At 38.3% G+C, this 18,845-nt stretch overlaps 2 protein-coding genes across 10 annotated transcripts in view; one reads left to right on the top strand and one right to left on the bottom strand.

The window, feature by feature from the left end:
• LOC120403679 (opsin-3-like) overlaps window positions 1-17,840 on the top strand; it is a 149,824-nt gene extending 131,984 nt beyond the window's left edge. For 5 of the 7 annotated variants that reach the window (XR_005597668.1, XR_005597659.1, XR_005597661.1 and 2 more), the window contains 2 exons: window positions 12,432-12,885; window positions 17,566-17,840. Coding sequence is in view for 2 of the 7 variants with exons in the window: in XM_039535149.1 (XP_039391083.1) it covers window positions 12,432-12,674 (243 nt within the window). In the remaining 5 variants the exon portion in view is untranslated. Of the gene's footprint in view, window positions 1-12,159; window positions 12,259-12,431; window positions 14,018-17,565 lie in introns of those variants that run through there. The other 2 variants (XM_039535186.1, XM_039535149.1) reach the window with 2 other exon arrangements.
• ST6GAL2 (ST6 beta-galactoside alpha-2,6-sialyltransferase 2) overlaps window positions 5,195-18,845 on the bottom strand; it is a 256,017-nt gene continuing 242,366 nt past the window's right edge. For all 3 annotated transcript variants that reach the window (XM_039535105.1, XM_039535116.1, XM_039535127.1), the window contains one exon: window positions 5,195-10,404. In XM_039535105.1, coding sequence (XP_039391039.1) covers window positions 10,136-10,404 — 269 coding nt within the window. In that variant the 3' untranslated portion in view covers window positions 5,195-10,135. The remainder of the gene's footprint in view (window positions 10,405-18,845) is intronic.

Below are 18,845 nucleotides of genomic sequence, written 5' to 3'. Positions count from 1 at the left end.
CTTCTCTTATCCAGACTAAACAAACCTATTTTTTTCAGTCTTTCTTTGTAAGTCATGTTTTCTAGACTTTTTGATGATGTTTGTTGCTTTACTCTGGACTTTCTCTAATTTGTCCACATCTTTCCAGAAGTGTGATGCCCGGAACTAGACACAATATTCCAGATGAATAGAGTGGAAGAATTACTTCGTGCATCTTGCTGTTTACAACACTCCTGATAATACATCTCAGAATAATGCTCACTTTTTTGCAACAGTGTTACATTAACTCATATTTAGTTTGTGATCCACTATAACTCCCAGATTCTTTTCTGAAGTACTCCCTCCCACTCATTTCCCATTTTGTAAGTGTACAATTGATTATTCCTTCCTAAATGGAGTACTTCACATGTCCTTATTGAATTTCATCCTGTTTATTTCAGACCATTTCTCCAGTTTGTCAAGACCATTTTGAATTCCAATCATGTCCTCCAAAGTGCTTGCACTCCCTCCCAGCTTGGCAAACTTTATAAGTATACTTTCTTTGCCATTATCCAAATAATTTATGAAGATATTAAATAGAACCAAACCCACTCTATACGCCCTTCTTATAGTAGATTCGTCTAGGCTATATTTTTCTTGTTTCCTTATGAGAAAGTCATGTGAGACAGTATCAAAAGCCTTACTAAACTCGAGATAGATCACATCTACTGCTTTCCCCCTATCCGTAAGGCCTGTCAAAGAAAACTATTAGGTTGGTTTGACATGATTTGTTCTTGGCAAATCCATGTTGACTGTTACTTATCACCTTATTACTTAGGTGCTTACAAATTGATTACTTGCTCCAATATCTTTCTGAGTACCAAAGTTAAGTTGCCTGGTCTATCATTCGCTGGGTTCTCCCTATTCCCCTTTTGATAGGTACTGTATTTGCCTTTTTTCCATCCTCTGGGATCTCTCCTGTCCTCCACAAGTTCTCAAAGATAATTGCTAATGGCTCAGAGATCTCTTCAGCCAGTTCTTTTTGTATTCTAGGATGTATTTCATCAGGCCCTGCCAACTTGAAGACATCCAACTTGTCTACATAATTCTCAACGTGTTCTTTTCCTGTCTTAACCTCAGATCACATTTATACAGCTGTTCACTATGTTAGTCATTCAATCCCTGCTTTTTTGGTGAAAACTGAAACAAAAAAAGTAATGTAGCACTTTGGTCACTGCTTCATTTTCTGTTATCGTCCTTCCCTCCTCACTGAGTAATGAGCTTATCCAGTCCTTGGTCTTTCTCTTGTTTCTCACCCATCTGTAAAATGTTTTCTTGTTACCCTTTATGTCCCTAGATAATTTAATCTTGTTTGTTGCCTTGGCCTTTCTAATTTTGTCCCTATGTGTTTGTGTTGGTCTTTATATTCATTCTTCATCATTTGACTTTGTTTCCATTTTTGGTAAGACTTTTTTTTTTTTTTTTTTTTGAGTTTCAGGTCATTGAAGATCTCCTGATTAAGCCAGGGTAGTCTCTTACCATACTTCCTGTCTTTCCTATTCATTGGGATAGTTTGCTCTTGCGACCTTAATAATGTCTCTTTAAAAAAATGTCAACTCTTCTGAACTCTTTTTTCCCTTAGACTTGCTTCCCATGGGATCTCACCCTACCAGTTCTCTGAATTTACTGAAGTCTGTCTTTTTGAAGTTCATTGTTTTTATTTTGCTGTTTTCCCTCTTACCATTACTTAGAATCATGGACTCTATCGTTTTATGATCACTTTCACCCAAGCTGCCTTTCACCTTCAAATTCTCAACCAGTTCCTCCCAGTTTGTCAGAATCAAATCTAGAACAGCCTTTCCCCGAGTTGGTTTCTCCACCTTCTGTAATAAGAAATTGTCGCCAATGTATTTCAAGAACTTGCTGGATAATCTGTGCCCTTCTGTATTATTTTTCCAACAGATATCTGGGTAGTTGAAGTCTCCCATCACCACTGAATCCTGTTTAAGAAAAGCCTCATCCACTTATTTTTCCTGGTTAGGTGGTCTGTATTAGACTCCGATATCACTTTTTTAAACCCCTTTTATTCTTTTCCAGAGATTTTCAACAGTTCTGCCTCTCACTTGTATCTCAACCTCAGTGCAAGTTTATACATATTTGATATATAAGACAACACCTTCTCACTTTTTCCCTGCCTATCCTTCCTGAATAAGCTGTATCCTTCTATGCCAATATTCCAGGCATGTGAATTATCCCATCAAGTTAAAATCTGTGATGCCAGTTATGTCATAATTGTGATCATTTACTAGTTCTTCCTATTTGTTTCCCATACTTCTTGCATTAGTATACAGACATCTAATATGTTTGTTAGATTTCACCTCTATATTCCCTCGTCTCTCCTTTGTCCAAGCTGTGATTTCCCATGTTCCCCCCCATATTCCAAACCTTCACCGAAGTCTCCATGTTTTGGACAGTCCTGTGGGCTTTTGTCTCCTGCCCCGTCAAACCTAGTTTAAAGCCTGCCTCACTCTGTTAATCAGCCTGAAGATATTCTTGCCCTTTCTTGATAGATGGACTCCATCTCTGCTCAGCAGCCCTTCTTGTCTGAACAGCATCCCATGGTCAAGGAAGCCGAAGCCCTCCTGGCAACACCATCCTCGCAGCCAGGCATTCACCTCCAGGCTGTATCTGTCTCTGCCTGGGCCCTTACCTTTGACTGGAAGGATTGATGAGGCCACCACTGGCTCTCCCAACTCCCTCGCCCTTACTCCCAGAGCCCTGTAGTCACTTCTGGTCTGCTCAGGGCCAGACCTCGCAGTATCATTAGTGCCCACGTGGATGAGCAGGATCAGAGTCAGAGGGCCAGAGATGAACCTCAACAATCCTTCCATGAGATCTCGAATATGGGCCCCTGGCAGGAAGCATACCTCTTGGGATGCTAGGTCAGGTCAGCAGCTCAATGCTTCTGCCTCCCTTAGCTGGGGGTACATGGCTTCTGCTCCTCCACCTCTAGGGGAGATTCCTTATCCGACATGGCCAGGGCAGCATACCATTTTTTATTTCTATGCATGGTGGGTTGGGAGCCGTGATGAAGCACTGCCTGCTGCCAGAAGTTGCCACCAGCCAGTTTTCTCCCTGTGAAGGAGCCATTTCCTCGTCCCCTGGTGGTACTACTGCAGTCCATTCTAGCTGGATTGCTTCCTCAACCTTCATGTTTTCAGTGAATTCCTCATGTGCACAGAGGCTCCTCAGCCTAGCCACCTCCTCCTGTAGCTCTCCCACCTGCTTCCTGAGAGAGTCCACCAGCAGGCACCTTTCACACTGGATGGTCTCCCCAGCCTGGGGAAATGCAGGCCACAGTCTCTGCAAATCCACACCAGGGCTTGGGTAGCGGCATCCATGGTCAGGTTCTCTGTCTGGACACAGGTGGAGGAGCCAGGAGCAGTATTGGCACTGGCATCAGAGCTGTTTCAAACCCTGCTGATTTTATTCTTTCCTCTTCAATAACTCCTTCTCAAACTCCCCTATGTGCTATCCTGTTCTCTTAGCATGGGCCATTCTCTCCTAGGTCAGACCTGCCCCCTCATTAACACACTGGCAGGGTAACCGCAAGGATGATCAAGGGTGATGAAGGATCAGAGGACAGGAGGCTAGAGCCTCACTAGTGCCTGCTCAGGTAGCAGCTAGTAAACCCCTGGCCCCCACTCCAACTGTCCCCTTACACACAATTCCCAACAGGCCACACTGTAAATTTTAAGCAAGCCAAAAGAAAAACCAACCAGACAAACAAGCTTGCCCACTCACCCCAAGAATTAGTGCTCGCGCCTTCTTCGGCAGGGAATTTCCCCCTCCAATGCCCCCTATTTGCTAGGTTCATTTTACCATGAAGAATGCAGTGATCTTGTGAAAAAATACAGGTAAAAAACACAAGTCAAGTTAACCTGAAGGTCCTGAAAGGGGAAGCCGCCTTCAAATCAAGTTTTTCAAAAGAATATTTTTTTTCTGTTCAGCCCCTAGCCAATCAGAGTATTATTAAACAAAAAAGGCCTCTTATCTTACTTTCATGTTGTGTGGTTAGTGTAAATGACTATGTTTCCTTTCTGAAAAAGTGAAATTGGCTAGTTTCCACATGTGCACACTCCTCTCAAGGAAATGGTCTAATAAAAGGTGGGATTCTGACTTTGTAATGGCTTTGAGGTTATCTTGACAACAATCCAACATCTAACATCGCACTTCTGTTTAACTGACTTCCTCGCAACTTGACCATGCCTAGTAAATAGCCTGCATTTTTTCATCTCAGAAAGTTCCTATCTAGATTAGTCCACCTCTCTAAATTAAGGGCCTGAGCCAAAGCTCTTTACAATGAGCTGAAAAACTCCCATAGATTTCAGTGGGCTTTGGCTCAGGCCGCTGGTGGGTGCACAATGTTGTATTTTATCCCCTAAGTGTCTGTGCAGTTATGTTTTTCCTTTTGTAGTTCATTCTTCACTTTAAATTATGGTCTGTGTAAAGAAATTTTGCTTTACTAATTTTAGGACATGATTTCTTGAGAAGGCAAAACATTCACTTCAACAGAAATTTGCCAACATTCTGAACAGAGCATCTAGTCACTAGAGTGCAGCCTTTTCTTAGGACTTGTCTAGGCAGAGATATTGACGAGCATAGCTACAGTGAAATAAACTGTTCTTCTATAGCTATGCTAGCATAATGGCTCCTGAGGATGCTCTAGTCTATAACAACAGTGACTTGATTCTGAAATAATTATTCCACTAGAGAGATGCCACCCAGCTTCCCTGCGTACACAAGCCCTCAGCGTCTGGGTATTCTCCCTATTCTTGTCATTGAACGAAGTCTGTCCAAGTCATCCCACATCCTTTTATTGATCAGTGGTTTATAGCAACCATTTAGTCCATAATCCTGCTCTGTATCCCAATCCACTTATATTGTATGTTTTCCATTTTTAATTAAACAAGCTACTTGTCAGCCTCTACCTCTATTTCAATTCAAGATCTTGGTCTCCTCACTATGTAGAGCTGACCAGTAACATCCTCATTTCATGTCACGTGCAATTTCATCCATTCAAGTTAAGGACCAGCGCTGCTAAATAAATGAAAACAAATGTTTTATTTACAGCAAAAATCTGTACACTGTGCATACATAAAAATATACAAAATCAAAATAGAAAATAGAAAAGTGTTAAAATGTATACAAACACTGTTTAAAAATGTGACTCCTGTAAAATCTCAAGATTTAATTTGTTGAAGAGTACACATTCATTTAAAAAAAATCATCATACAAAATAATTCTCAAAGCTATTAAAAAAGTACACAGTTTTCCATATTTGAATAGTTCAATGACTACATTTCACAGAGGATGAGATGATATGGCTACATGTAAGACTTTTACATAGCTGATATTTCAAGTTGAAGAGAAGAAATTCAGAGTGTCAAAATTCATTTAATTAAATAAGCCTGTGAGAGGCATGCCCAGACATGGGCTACTTTAAAGTTCAAACAGTTAAATCAGGTATCCTCTTCGCACTGGAGAGGATAGCGTTCAGGAAATCTGTATATGTTCTCTAGTGACATTTCACAGTCTGCTTCAAAAAACAATCTAGCATATCTATGGATTGTAGACGAAGGGAAAGAACTCAAAGTGACACTTTCACAGAAAACGCATTTAACATTACTTTCATCATAAGTTTGTATCAGTGTCTGAATAGCATTTCCCGGTTTATGAGAGCATTACTGAAGAGGGAGACCAACACAAAAGCAACCATGTACGGCCTTGTCTAGACACAATTTAAGCACCCCCATTTAATTCAAACTGTTCCTAAACAGATTGAGTTAGATCTGTGTAACCTCTTAACGTGGCACTCACGGTTAAAAATGAACTATTTCAATTTTGCTTCATTTGGCAAGAAATTGATGCAAACAGAATCAAGAAGGAATTCTTAATCTAAAACAAAAGAATGTCAACACCAGTAGGTTCCACTGATTTAACTAAATATTTGAACTTAGCATGTAGACCATCCCCATGTGTGTAGATCAATATAATTAACAATGTAACAAACAAATCTGTTAGTGAAGTTACACCAATGTAACAGTTACACTGGCACTTAACAGTGTAACCGTGTGGAGAATGAGGGCCAGGGAAGCGTTGGAGCCACAGACAGAATGGAATATCAGAAGCATTTTCCCCCTTAAAAACGTGTGGCTCAAAATGAGTCAAAACTTTCATAATTTCTCTGGAATTAACAGAAGAATACCTTGATTTAACCATCTAAAGGCGTCATGCATAAAGCACTATAGTCACCACATGTTGAAAAAGCTGCATAATTCACAGTGGAAAACACAGCAAACCAAAAATTAACATAAATTCAGCAGATTTACCCAAGCTTTGTGGGTGTTTTTTTTCCTAAGTGCAACCGTCTCACCTCTTAATCATACACCATCAGTGCACAGCAACTCGGCTTTTGTAACTCTAGAGGCATAACTTGAGCATTTGCGTCACGTGTGTTATCTTTCAGGAGCGTGTAGGCCTTGCCCAGGCAAATCTCCCACTCACTTCAAGTGTGAGTTACATACATACATACAAGGGTGACAAGATCGCACCCTAAAATATTGATGAACGATTTGGATGGGGAAATGTATTCCACGTCACTTATGTATATATAAAACATCAGTCACCAGTTACCATTATTAAAAAGCTATCCAGATGTCTATTGAACACCTAATACACATTCATTCACTCTTTTAAACGCAACTGATTTGTATGAATTTTTGATACACGATTTCTACTCTCAAAAGTTTAGAAAAACAACAACAACACACAAAAAAACCTCAGTGGCCTCCCATAAAAGCAAAGAATATCAAAGCTCAGGAGGGAGACACCATGCAGGGAGGGAAGGCTGGTGAAAGCAGCAGTTCTATAGTTCTCTTCATGCTGCCCTTTGCTTCCCCCTGCTGGCCTCCTGTCGTTGAGAATTAAAATTGCAGTTGAATTCTCAGTTAGCAAATCAGACTCGGCTGAACTTGTACTGAATTTTTTTTTTTTTAAAGAAGATAGAAGGAGTGGGAGGAGAAAAATCTTAAATTGTCAAGATGCCTTTGTTTGTAGAACAATGAAATATCACAGGGGAAATGAGGATTTGGAAGCCATCTTAAGGCCCTCCCTCCTTGGGATGATTGAGACCCTGTGCTTCACAGAGTTGAAGCTGGCCTCCTTTTGGGGAAGAGGCTGGTGCACTTAGCACAGCTAAGCTAGGGCATGAAGACATAACACCCATAGGGCTGGTGAATTAAAATATACACAGGGATAGAATTAGGACAGATGACGTGGTGTATGAAAGAGCCACACCAATTTAAATAATTATATAATCTAGGGAAAGGTGAATGTTTCTTGGCATTTGCACTTGGCCAAGAAAGATTTTCTGCTCAGGTGCCTCGAGTGCACGCTATTACTACCCAAAAAAGGATGTGCATGTAAGATTAAAGTATAAAATACATTTTATGAATGTGTACCCAGTTTTGTGTGAGAATTTTAAAAGGTAGCACTTCATTTAAACAGGAGTGCTAAGAACGCTGTCTCACACTTTTCTTTACGGGAATCTTTAGAGTCCTTAGGGCTGCGTACAAGCTGCACCGTGACGACAGACTGTCTAGAGTGTAATACAATGCAATCCTATTGTTGTGGACAATTGTGAGTATTGCTGGTTAGCTTTTTTTCATTCCTGATGGAAACAAGAGTTTAAGTTTCGCATGGGCAAATGAGTGGGAAACTGGCATGCTATTTTGTGGAGTCTGAGATACTTCTGCATATGGCACAGTGACTTACTCATTTGTACTGGAAATATGATCAGCTCCATTTATTGAAAGGTGTGGAAGCTAATCCAATTTGAACTTGGGACATGGGAAACCCTGATCTGATACTAAGATCACTATGAGAAAGTGCCACTCTGCCCATGCAGAAAAAATCCTATTTAATGTGTTTCACAAAGGTGAACGAAGTGAAACAAATATATGGGAAAAGTATTTTTTTCCTTGGAGGTTATATAGCACTACTAAGACTGGATACTGTTAAGAACAAAAACAGACATAAAAATATTATTATAATGTGTTTTCCAAAATCAGTATGTAATGCATCCAGATACTAAGGCTGAAATTAATGAAAGCTGTCCATTTGACAGTATGAAAAAATGCTTTATGAACATAGCCTTGTGTTGATTGGATAGGTATCTGGGTCACATGAACACACTTGCTGTCAGGTAGGAAGAATTTTAGAAGGACTGCAAAGCCCAAGATAATGACAACTTGCAAAAAGACGGCTAAGTGTGTGCAGTAAACTAATTCTGCTCTTATGGGGGGAAAAACAGCAGGAAAGGTTGGATGGGAGAATTATAAATATAAATCAGAAGAATTTTGTATCAGTGGTTTTCAACCTGTGGTGGATGGACCCCTGGGGGTCCACAGACTATGTCTAAGATTTCCAAAGGAGTCCACACCTCCAGTTGAAATTTTTTAGGGGATCCAAAAAAGAAAGAAAGATTGAAAATCACTGATTTTTAAAAAAGATGACAGAAAATACATTAACATGGTTTTCTCCATCGCCAGCTATCTCTCAGTAGCCAATAGCGAAATATGCTTTTCCCCTCCACTGTTTTAATAACAGTGTTTCTACCAGCCAATCACCTTTTTGCTGAATGGATATGGATAGGATATGTATGATTTCTTGTACGTAATCACTCCTGCTGAATTTTGCTCACTGCAAAACCAAATTTTAAAAAGCAAACAAGAACATTAACCTACCTCCAGCCTGAAACTGAACTCTTGTCAGAGAAAATATATTTTAAATGCATTAACATCCAGGTGGATTTTAGAAGTGGTTTAGAGAATATCCATGCTGTGTTTTTACAATGAAATTATGAGATTGTCTCGGTGTGTAAGCCATAGTAAGATTGTTGAAGGCTTTACAATGTCTCCAGGATATAGACTTCATAATTTTGAATTAAAAAATACTGACATCCTGTTTTTCCTCACAAAAACAAAAAACAAAATGCCATGCTTTTAAAAAAAAGCAATAATAAATTAATTTAACTTGGCTTACAACAAAATAGGCAAACAACTAATTTCTGAAAGCTCCCCATCCAAAATGCTTATTTCCTTGGAAAAGGCAGGCCTACATTTTTTGAATGTCCTTGTAAGAAATCTGTTTTTTACAACTTGCTTTCAAATGTATGTGTGCAAGCAGAGCACATTGTCTCCATTCCCCTGGAGTATATATCTACATATGTGCACAGAGGGGGAAACTGCCCCCAGGCAGAAAGCCCATGCACCATTTCAGTCTCACTTATGCCTGTTTGCTGGTCTTCTGCTCAAGCTGAATAGGGCAGAATGAGTGCTTTCTGAAGGAGAAGATTCTCTTCTCTTCACCCTTTGCCTGAATGCAGCATCTGCATGGACCATGACAGATATGTGCATCATACTATCTTTATTTAAATAACCTGGCTGTGTGTACAGTAATTACCATTTAAAAGTGAGTAAATATCACTTGTTAATTTCTGGCTGCAGAAACTACCTTAATACAATGACTAGCTATTGGGCCTGATTCTCATTTAGGAAGGTCCCTTTACATTGGTAATTTACATTCACTTTAAAGTCCATTTAACTTGTCAGAATGGAGTAAAGGGACCTTTGTATAAATGAGAATCAGGCCCATTATACTCATAGCGTGCCCAGTTCAAAACCATGATTATTTTATTTTGGGGGTGGAGGAATGTGAAAATCCTGTGGTATGATGAGAAATCATCCATCTCTCAGCAGAGAGCTCTGTGTTAAGTTTTTGTTTGTTTGTTTGTTTTGTTTTAAAGTTTGGCATCTAGTACATGTGGCACCTGTACCTCTGATGTTTTCTGACAGGTCATGCCCACAATAATACATTGTATTTCTACTTAACAGTGCCTTTGCACCTTTCATGAGCGAAGCTTTTTTTCTTTAACTATTTGCAAAGCAGTTATACATACTCAGGCTTAGGAAGGAAGAAACGCTCATGCCTGCTACTTAATTACAGTTTATAGACTCAAGACTAGGTTGGTCTAAGATACATTTTCAAGTATTCCTTTGTTGTTTATAGTACAACAGTAGTACCTTATTGCACATTGTTTCTGAACGATTCACTTTTACAAGTGTGGGAAGTGATTCTGTGCCAGGCACTTTACAGACCTGAACCCTGGCAAGATTACTTTCCCCTTCCGATACAGATCATCCTGCAAACCTTTGTTCATCCTCTGCACCAGCAGTTTCTCATACAGTAGTGGATGGTAAGCCCCTAAGGTACAAGCTGCATCATAGTATAGTTCATGGTAGTGACAAAGGTCGGTTTGTCGGACTGAAGGGATGTATTCATACACGTGCACTTCGTTACACATGGACATCATGATGAGGATCCCTGAAATGAAATTTAAAGACAAAAATATAGCTATTTCAGCTCCTTAGAATTTTTCTGCAATCCTGTGATCTACTGTCTTTCACCACTGCACCTCAAAATGCTTTATTGTACTTAGTTTAAAAATATTCAAATGTAATAGAACAGTTGCCCCTTTACACTGTTATATAAAGACCATGATCTCATGCAGTGTTGATATGATAGGACAGCAGGCTTATGAAACCCATAAAAGCCCTTTGAAACCCTGGACTACCATCTCCACGCTGCTCAATTCACCGAAGGGATTGCCCCTCCAAAAATTCCATGACAAAATCATGGAACTCACCCAGGCATATGCTAAACCTTACTATTTAAATCACATCATTTTTCATCATTACCCCTTTAATGCATTCCCTTACTTGTATGAGGTCTATTTATATAGTTCTTTAGCAATACAGACCTTATCTTTATATCTGTCTGATGCACCTAGCACACTAGATAGTGTGTAAATTATATAAACCCCCCCCCAGATATTTCTTGGATACCCATCATCTTCATATCTAAACTCTGAACAAAATTATGTAAAATGCATAGAAACGTAGAGTCTTCACCCTTCTCTTCTCCCTGGTTTCAGATGTTTATCTGTGCCCTGAGCCTGTAAACATTTAAGCACATGCTTAACTTTAAAGACGTGACTAGTCCCATTGGCTTCAGTTTAGTTTTAGGAAGTCATTGGTATGGGAAAAGCTACATTGTCCAGCATTCACCCAGATTCTTCCCACCATTTTGACAACTTCTGGTCTTGATGCTATTATTCAGTGGTGAGGTTAGAGTACTAACATGTTCCTCAGTGCATTTCTTACTTCCAGTTTCACAAGTGGTGTCTTTCTTAGAGTGGGTTTGAGCCAGTTGCTCTTCATCCATCCGCTGGCTTCTTTCAAGGCATTGAGACATTTTGGAGACACAGAAATTGCATAGGTGGACAAAGTGATATAGCAGTGTCATCCGTGTACTGGTAGCACTAGAGCACATGACTTTGCAGATCTCTCCAAAGAATTCTATATAAATGCTTAGGAGGATGGGATTCTATGCGATGGGGCATAGATGAGGACAAGCAGGTGCCCACTATGACACTCTGGGATTTGTCCAGCATAATGCAGACTCATTTTCTCTGGCTCAGTCTCGTATGTATCATCAGCTGTGTCCAAGATTTCTAAGACATCCACCAGTATCAGCACAGAGATTCACTTTGTTTAAAGCTAGGAAACGGTCACCTCCACTGTGCCAGGCATTGTTGTCTCTATCCCATGTCCATGCATGGGACTATCCCGGTTCATTGAATGGGAATGTTGTCTCTCATAGCAGGGCTACGTTAGAAATGATACCATCCAACTTTTGGTGTTGCTAATTAGATGTTAGATAATAGCCTTTCCCATTAGAAAGTTTTGGAATTAGAGAGCCACAAAGGGGTTGAGAGCTAAATCCCATGATTTAAAATCAATCAACATTAAAAAAGTTAATTTACTACTAAAATTAAGCAAAACTATTATTTAAAATGTAGTTTGCAGTATTAAAACTCAGATTTCCAATGCTTATTAATGCAAAAGCTGATTCTTTTCATCCTGCCCTGCCTCATCAGATAATCATGGTGCTGGCTTCCTTTCTTTTCTTTTCTAAGTCACTTTAAAACAATGTATTTGTAATTAACTCTTCTTTTATCATTTGATGCAGTGATTAGAACATGTTTTCGATTATACTGAAGTTTTCCTTTTACATTAGATGGAATTTATGACCCTAAAGAGCAACAATACTAATCCAAAAGGAAAGATGCCCAAACATATGTGAAATTTACTGTTTAACCTACAAGCAACAAAGAATGTGAGTGAGAAATTTGGAGTGAGAAATGATGAATTACAAATTGACAAAAATTATGAGCCTAATCATTCAGAGTGAATCCATAACTCCAACCTGTAACTAGAGATGCACTGAATTTTAAATTTGTCTAGCAGCTATGTTTAAAAAAGAATCTCTGATTTGATTTTGTTTTTCAGTTTTACAAATGCTTTCTTCTACTTTTCCACTGCTACCGTCCTTCGGCTGCTGATGGAGAATCCATATGTCAGTCTAAGGTAACCGTAATCCAGCTGAATCAGAAAGTGGACAGTGGAGTCACATGTAATAATCAAGTACTTCCTGAAACGGATGAGAAAGTGCCCTGTCTGCTGAGCCCAGAGTCAAACTTGGAGCCCGCTTCAGAAGACATGCCACAGATGTTAAAGGAGAATTCTCTCTGATGACTAGTCACACACCTTAACCGGTGTACGCTGTTTTATTGCCACACTACCCAGTTTACTTTAACATTCCTAAAGGAAATTGCTATTTGTGGAACAGGAAAAAAAAATATGAGAAGAACAAAAATAGGCTTCTGTTCCTATTTATTAATAGCAACTAAGATTGAAAGTCACAGAAGAAATGGTTTGATATGGCAGTTTTAAAACAATACAGGTGACCTTCCAGATATAAGTTAATTATTTAATAGAGAACTGAAAAGCAGTGAAGGTTTAAATCTTTATAATCTGATGAGCAATGTCTCCAAGAGTCAATCTATATTAAGGACATATGTGTCATCTAGTTTATCCTTTTGCCAGTAGATTTTCCCCTACTAGTATTTTGGTCTCCTATACTTATAAAAGTGAGTGGTGAAGATTCCACCCCTTCCCTTAGGACAAAGTCTAAAAAACTCCAAGATTTTCCTGACACCCTATTTTCCCTTTCTTAATTTCATTCAACTTCTCCTAGTTAAATCCCTTTAGCCTGTAACATTAATCTCCATCCTTAGCATTTACAACAGTCCCACATTTGCATGTGGCTACTTACTGGTATTCTGCACCCTGCCTGGCTAATACCTATTTATTTCCAGGCGCAGTGCAATCCTTTTAAGTGGTTGATGATCCAGGTATCAGACAATGTCTTTCTTCCAATGCTTATTGCAACTCTTACAGTCTGGCAGGGCATGCTGTCTGTCTGTTCCGGGGCTTGAACTCTCCAGGACCAGCAGCCAGACATTTACTACAGGGCCTAAAGTAGATTGGGGGAAAAAAAGAGGGAAAGTGCTCCCTGCACCAGCCAAGGAATAAGGGATGTGTGGGAAGTGCCTATGGTTAAAAGCTCCCTCCTCCCCCACCCCTGGCTTGGATGAAGGAGTGGGAGGCACACTTTGCCCTTCTTCCGCTTTTCCTACTGTTTATGTTCCAGGTACCTTTTCCCTCATCTAACAGAGCCTGAATTTTGTAAGATTTACATGAGCAGTGATGAAATATTTTACTGAATTCACATCTACTAATTTAATTCTGTTCCAAACTGGAGTCAGTGCGTCAAGTTTGCATTGATTGATTGATTTATGTAAACCTATGCTAATTACTGCTCACACAGTTATTGCCATTATCCTTTATCGGCCAAATTCGCAAACTGTGATCTATATATGAACACTATCACTTGTGCAAGCAAATAATCAAATTTACACATGCAAACACCATTTCTTGCATACATCAAGCGCGTGTCTGTTCTGCATGTGATAAATATCTCATTTGGGCACACAAATGGTAGGGCATGAAAAATCAGTTGTGTAAATGACTGCTTGCAAAATTGCATGCACTCAAATACGGGGTGGTCAAGATACCTTTTGGAAGCGTGAGTAGATATTTAAAGCATTTCCTCAATGCTTATTCCACTATTAAGACATTTTAGAAAGAATTCCACCACTTTTCCAGTGTCCTTCTGGCTCCAATAGCAGTTGATTTAAAGACTAGAAGAGAACAATACTGTGATTCATTCTGGTGAACATACATGCAAAGCTTAACAGAAGGGACAAATATTAGTTACTTTTAAAATTTAAACAGAGTCTTTAAAAACATGCTGCAAACAAAGAACAATAAAAACTACAATAAAGTAATCAGTGATGTTCTTTTAATTGGGTAGTGTCTGGTACAGAGTACTTTACGGTTCAATGCATCTCACCAACCTTATTTAGGGAGAAGATTAAGTCACTGGAGAGTACATACTGGCAAGGGAAATATACTATATGACAGAATAGCTCTTTTCCATCTGTAACTTCTGATTCCATTAACAAAACTAACAGCATAAACCCTGCCAAGAATCCTAATAATCCAGTAAAATGTCTTTTAAAGCTAGCAATAAAAACTATAAAACAAATACAATTCTAAATTAGAGATGACACTCCATTCTTTCCTCACACAGCTGTAAAAAAGGGCACAAACTGGAAAGTTAACCTCTTCATTCTGCATAAGCATGACTAGACATCCGAGGTTTATTTAAAAGCTTTTAGAGCCTTTATTTTTTTATTTTATATTTAAAACAGTTCCTCATTTGAAGAACAAACCCCTGTCTGATAGATAACCTAGGACTAAGTTTAGAAAAGCATTAAACAGAATGAAAATAGTAGGAATCTAAAACAAATAATAGAAATTAGAAATGCAAAGAACTAGGACGTTTAGACCTGCCCCCTGCCAATATCAATATTTTTTCCCTACAATGCATTTTCTAATGCTCTGTACTTTCTGCTCTTTAAAAGTTCCTAGCAATAGGGCTACTAACATTTATCTGGGGAGAGCATTCCACAGCCTAGTAAATCTCACAGTCAAGCCTCTCTTTCTTAATTTCCTTAGTTCTCTTATATCCTTTTGCACCATTCTATTCATTTCCATTTTCCTTAGCGTTTATGACCTTCAAATGGGAAGTTTATGTCATCTGGCCCCAGCTATTTAGTTGTTGCTGTGCCAAGCTACATTTATTTTAATTTTTCCTCGCAATTCAATTTCTTCATCCCCCGAGCATGTTGAGTGGTCTTCTCAAGCCCCCTTGAAACTGTCAGTAGCTTGGCATTGAGGTACCCAGAAATGAACCCTGTATTTCAGATGAGCAATAACTTAACGAGGCTGACTCCTCTACGTACTAGTTCTAAGGAAATTGGGGAAGCTCTATCAGGTGATTCATTTAAAAATTAGGCTAGACAGATTGCTCAAGAATATACTGTGGGGATCCACCCAGAATCAACAAGTGGGCAGAAAAAAACGATTTATAGGCCTTTTCCAGTTCTGATGTCTATAATAAACTATTTTTGAGCTCTCAGAGCTTAAACATAACATCTATTTTTAATAAGGAAAAAAAAGAGAGTGTGGAAATTACAAAGAACAATTTTACCTGCCCTTAAATGTGGCAAGAATAACTGGTGAGGCTACAGTATTACCATACATGCAAAAAGGGAACTGAAAAGATTTCCCTATAAGCCAAACCTAGTCTTTGCTAATGCCCTCTCTCTCTTTTTATGGTCCAAAAACCATATTTAGATTACAACAGCTGTAAAATAGGAAATTTAAAAAACAGTTTTGCCCACATACAGAAAAATCTAGAAAAGTTGCTGTGTAGACTACAGTTCAGGAGTGTGACTTATGTGTATTCTGTAGATAAGTTACTGTAGGGGAAAATATGATTAGCACTAAAAATATTCATTTGAAAAGAGTATTTAAAATATATATTATTCAAATGAAATTATCAGGTTATCGAGCTTGCTGACCAGCTGTTTCTTTATTATAATATTACAGTTTTGGACACTAATAAAAATGTAAATATTTCAAAATGCTCAATAGGATATATTAGTTTACCTTCCTTTTAATAGCAATATAACTTTAGAAGATTAGATTTGGCTTAAATTGAGTCTAAATGTCACAACTAAACTCTTGGGATTTTGCAATCTGTGCTGCTGAAAATATTTAAACAGAATTAAATGAAAAGTGTTACGTTATTTGCATGGCTGGTTTATACAAATGAACACAGAGATTCCAATCAAAAGGAGAAAATGTGTTAATTTGGTTTTGGTAATTTTAATAATTCAAGAGGTTTTCAATGTCCAACATTCATCTTTTGCATGGTACAACTGTGCTTTGTGGTTAGCAAATTAATTTAAAAAACATTTTTCCTAGTTTGTAAATATATAAAATATAATTTAATATACCTGAGTATAACAGATGACATATAAAAGCATCTGACGTAAGGAATCTAATTCAGATATTAACCAAGACTTCAGCTCAGCTTCTGATTTAGCAAAACTGTTGAATTATTTACAATGAAGAAATACAGATATAGAACTTGATTTTCAGAAGTGCTGGGCACTCACAACTTCTGTTAAGAGCTGTGGATGTTCAGTAACTCTAAAAAATGAGGCCCATAGGTGTTCACTTTTTTTAAGAAGTCAGCATTAAAGAGATCTTAACAAGCTTATGTGTGAGAGAGTGAACAAAATCCCATATATGTTATATGATAACCACATACATGTAATCTGATTATCACACACTCAGTATATGCCACTTTTTTCCCCACGCATCACAGTAGCAGCCACAGAACTAAGTTTAACAACGTAACTATTTTGAATTAAACTATTTTGTTTAATAAAGTACATGAAGGTTTTATGAACATTGGGCATAATGAAAATACAGTTTTCTGCACATTAGTCTGCATATGTACACTGTGTGTTTGTCATTCTTTGACAAATTAAATTAAAAGTGACAGATTCTCAGGTGGATGCTACTGACTCCATCAAATTTAACAAACAAAAAGCAAGAATAGAAGCAATGGTAAATGCTGTAGCTGTGCTATCATTGAGGTGTATCCCTAGAAATACTACAAAACACATGTATGTATGAAATTTACTTTTTATTGGTGTTCAGGAATGCTGGATGCAGGAGTATTGGTTCATGTTTGTAATAGGGGGCCATATGATGCCACAGATATGCGCATGGATTGAAGGCAGTATGTTACCCACAGTTCTGTGGGTTTAATAGACTTTTTAAATGAAGAAAAGTGCTGTGTTCATTTCCAAGAGAAGGTTATTTCATGTCTGTTTGGTCAATCAAAGATGACAAATATTAACCACAAGAGAACACTACTTGAATTTACAAAAAATCAACACTAAAGAATTTAAATGGCGTTTGTGTCTAGACATAAGCAGTAATATACCTGTGTTTGATGTAGATTTTTGCATCGTGTAGTTTGATTAGAAATCAATGTTACTGTGAACACAAAAAGTTGCACCGTTTATGAATAACTATAATGTATTCTGTAAATTCATAGATATGAAAATGCTAACCAATATTACCATGTGCTGTTAAGTGTTTTATTCAAGGTCAAATGACATGCTGGAGTATTAAAGAAACCCACCACACAGAATGAAAAGATGAAAAGTGATAGATAATGCCTGGAATGCTACTTGAAATGAGTTTACTCTCTTCTCTGTGTATACCAGGAAGCTGAAACGTCTTAAAGCGTCTTGAGCGTTTTCTACCTGCATGATAATATATCTGAAAAGGGTAACCATTACACCAATCCAATTTTGTTTTTAGCAACTAGTTACCAGATTACTAGCTAAATCAAGGTAACAATAACACAGGCAAATGGTTTTAAAACAATTAATATGTTTAACGTTGTCACTGTTTTCAAATTATGCAAACATTCTTTTTAAGCCTAGGTAGAGATCAGCAGCATTCTTCTTGTCAACATGCCATTTGAAATGGTTTTATATCCGTGTCCTGAATGAAAACAATCTGATAATGTACCAGTGTTATGATTTGCTTGCTTGTGTTGTCATCCTGAGTTATGCATGCAAAGGTAGTTGAATATAGTGTTATCAAGACTCCTTAATTGCCTACCTGTTGTTTTGAACTGTTATAGTGAACTGTAAATCCTGAAACAAGAATTTCTTTTTCAATAGTATTTAGTTACTGTTTATATTTTCTTAAAACCCAGCTCTCTTTGAATTTTGCTCTATCCTACTTCATTGCCCTTCTTACACACACCTGGACCAGGATAAAGTCCTACTAACTAGGAGCCATGATACTGTTTAATAGATGAAGCAGGTGTTCTTTAGCACATAGGTTACTATAAGCACTGATTTATTTTACTACTACTACCACCACAATGCAAATAGGCAGATATGCAACTGTGTATGGCTCTGTATTCACAGCCATAAGAATCCATTCTGTGTATTTGCTATAATTCCCATGTACCATGTCACATGGAAGTGTGACTATACATGCATGAAGGGTCATGAAAGGCTCTAGAAGCAAGAGAGGTATACTCCTCTTCTACATACTCCAGATGTAGCCAGAGTGATCCAACACCCGATGCCATCTTGCTGTGAAAGGCAGAATTCCTATTCACAGCAACAAAACACAGTGTGTGCACAGAAGATGAGCGACAGCGAGCCACAGTATTAAAGGGAAGAAGCCATTACAGCAATGGCCAAGGCTGCTGGTGCAGATCCCTCAGGTACATGGTGACTGGAGCACACCAGCTGACACAAGAATCCCTTACCCTAGGCAGCTGCTGAAAGAGAATGGTTGCCTCCATACAATGATACACTGCCAGCCAAAGGCAAAACCTTTCCATGTTCT

This window comes from Mauremys reevesii, linkage group 1 (assembly GCF_016161935.1).
Source record: "Mauremys reevesii isolate NIE-2019 linkage group 1, ASM1616193v1, whole genome shotgun sequence".
NCBI classification, from domain to species: domain Eukaryota; kingdom Metazoa; phylum Chordata; order Testudines; family Geoemydidae; genus Mauremys; species Mauremys reevesii.
The sequence above is the reverse complement of the archived record's forward strand: the minus strand, read 5'-3'. Positions and strand labels throughout refer to the sequence as shown.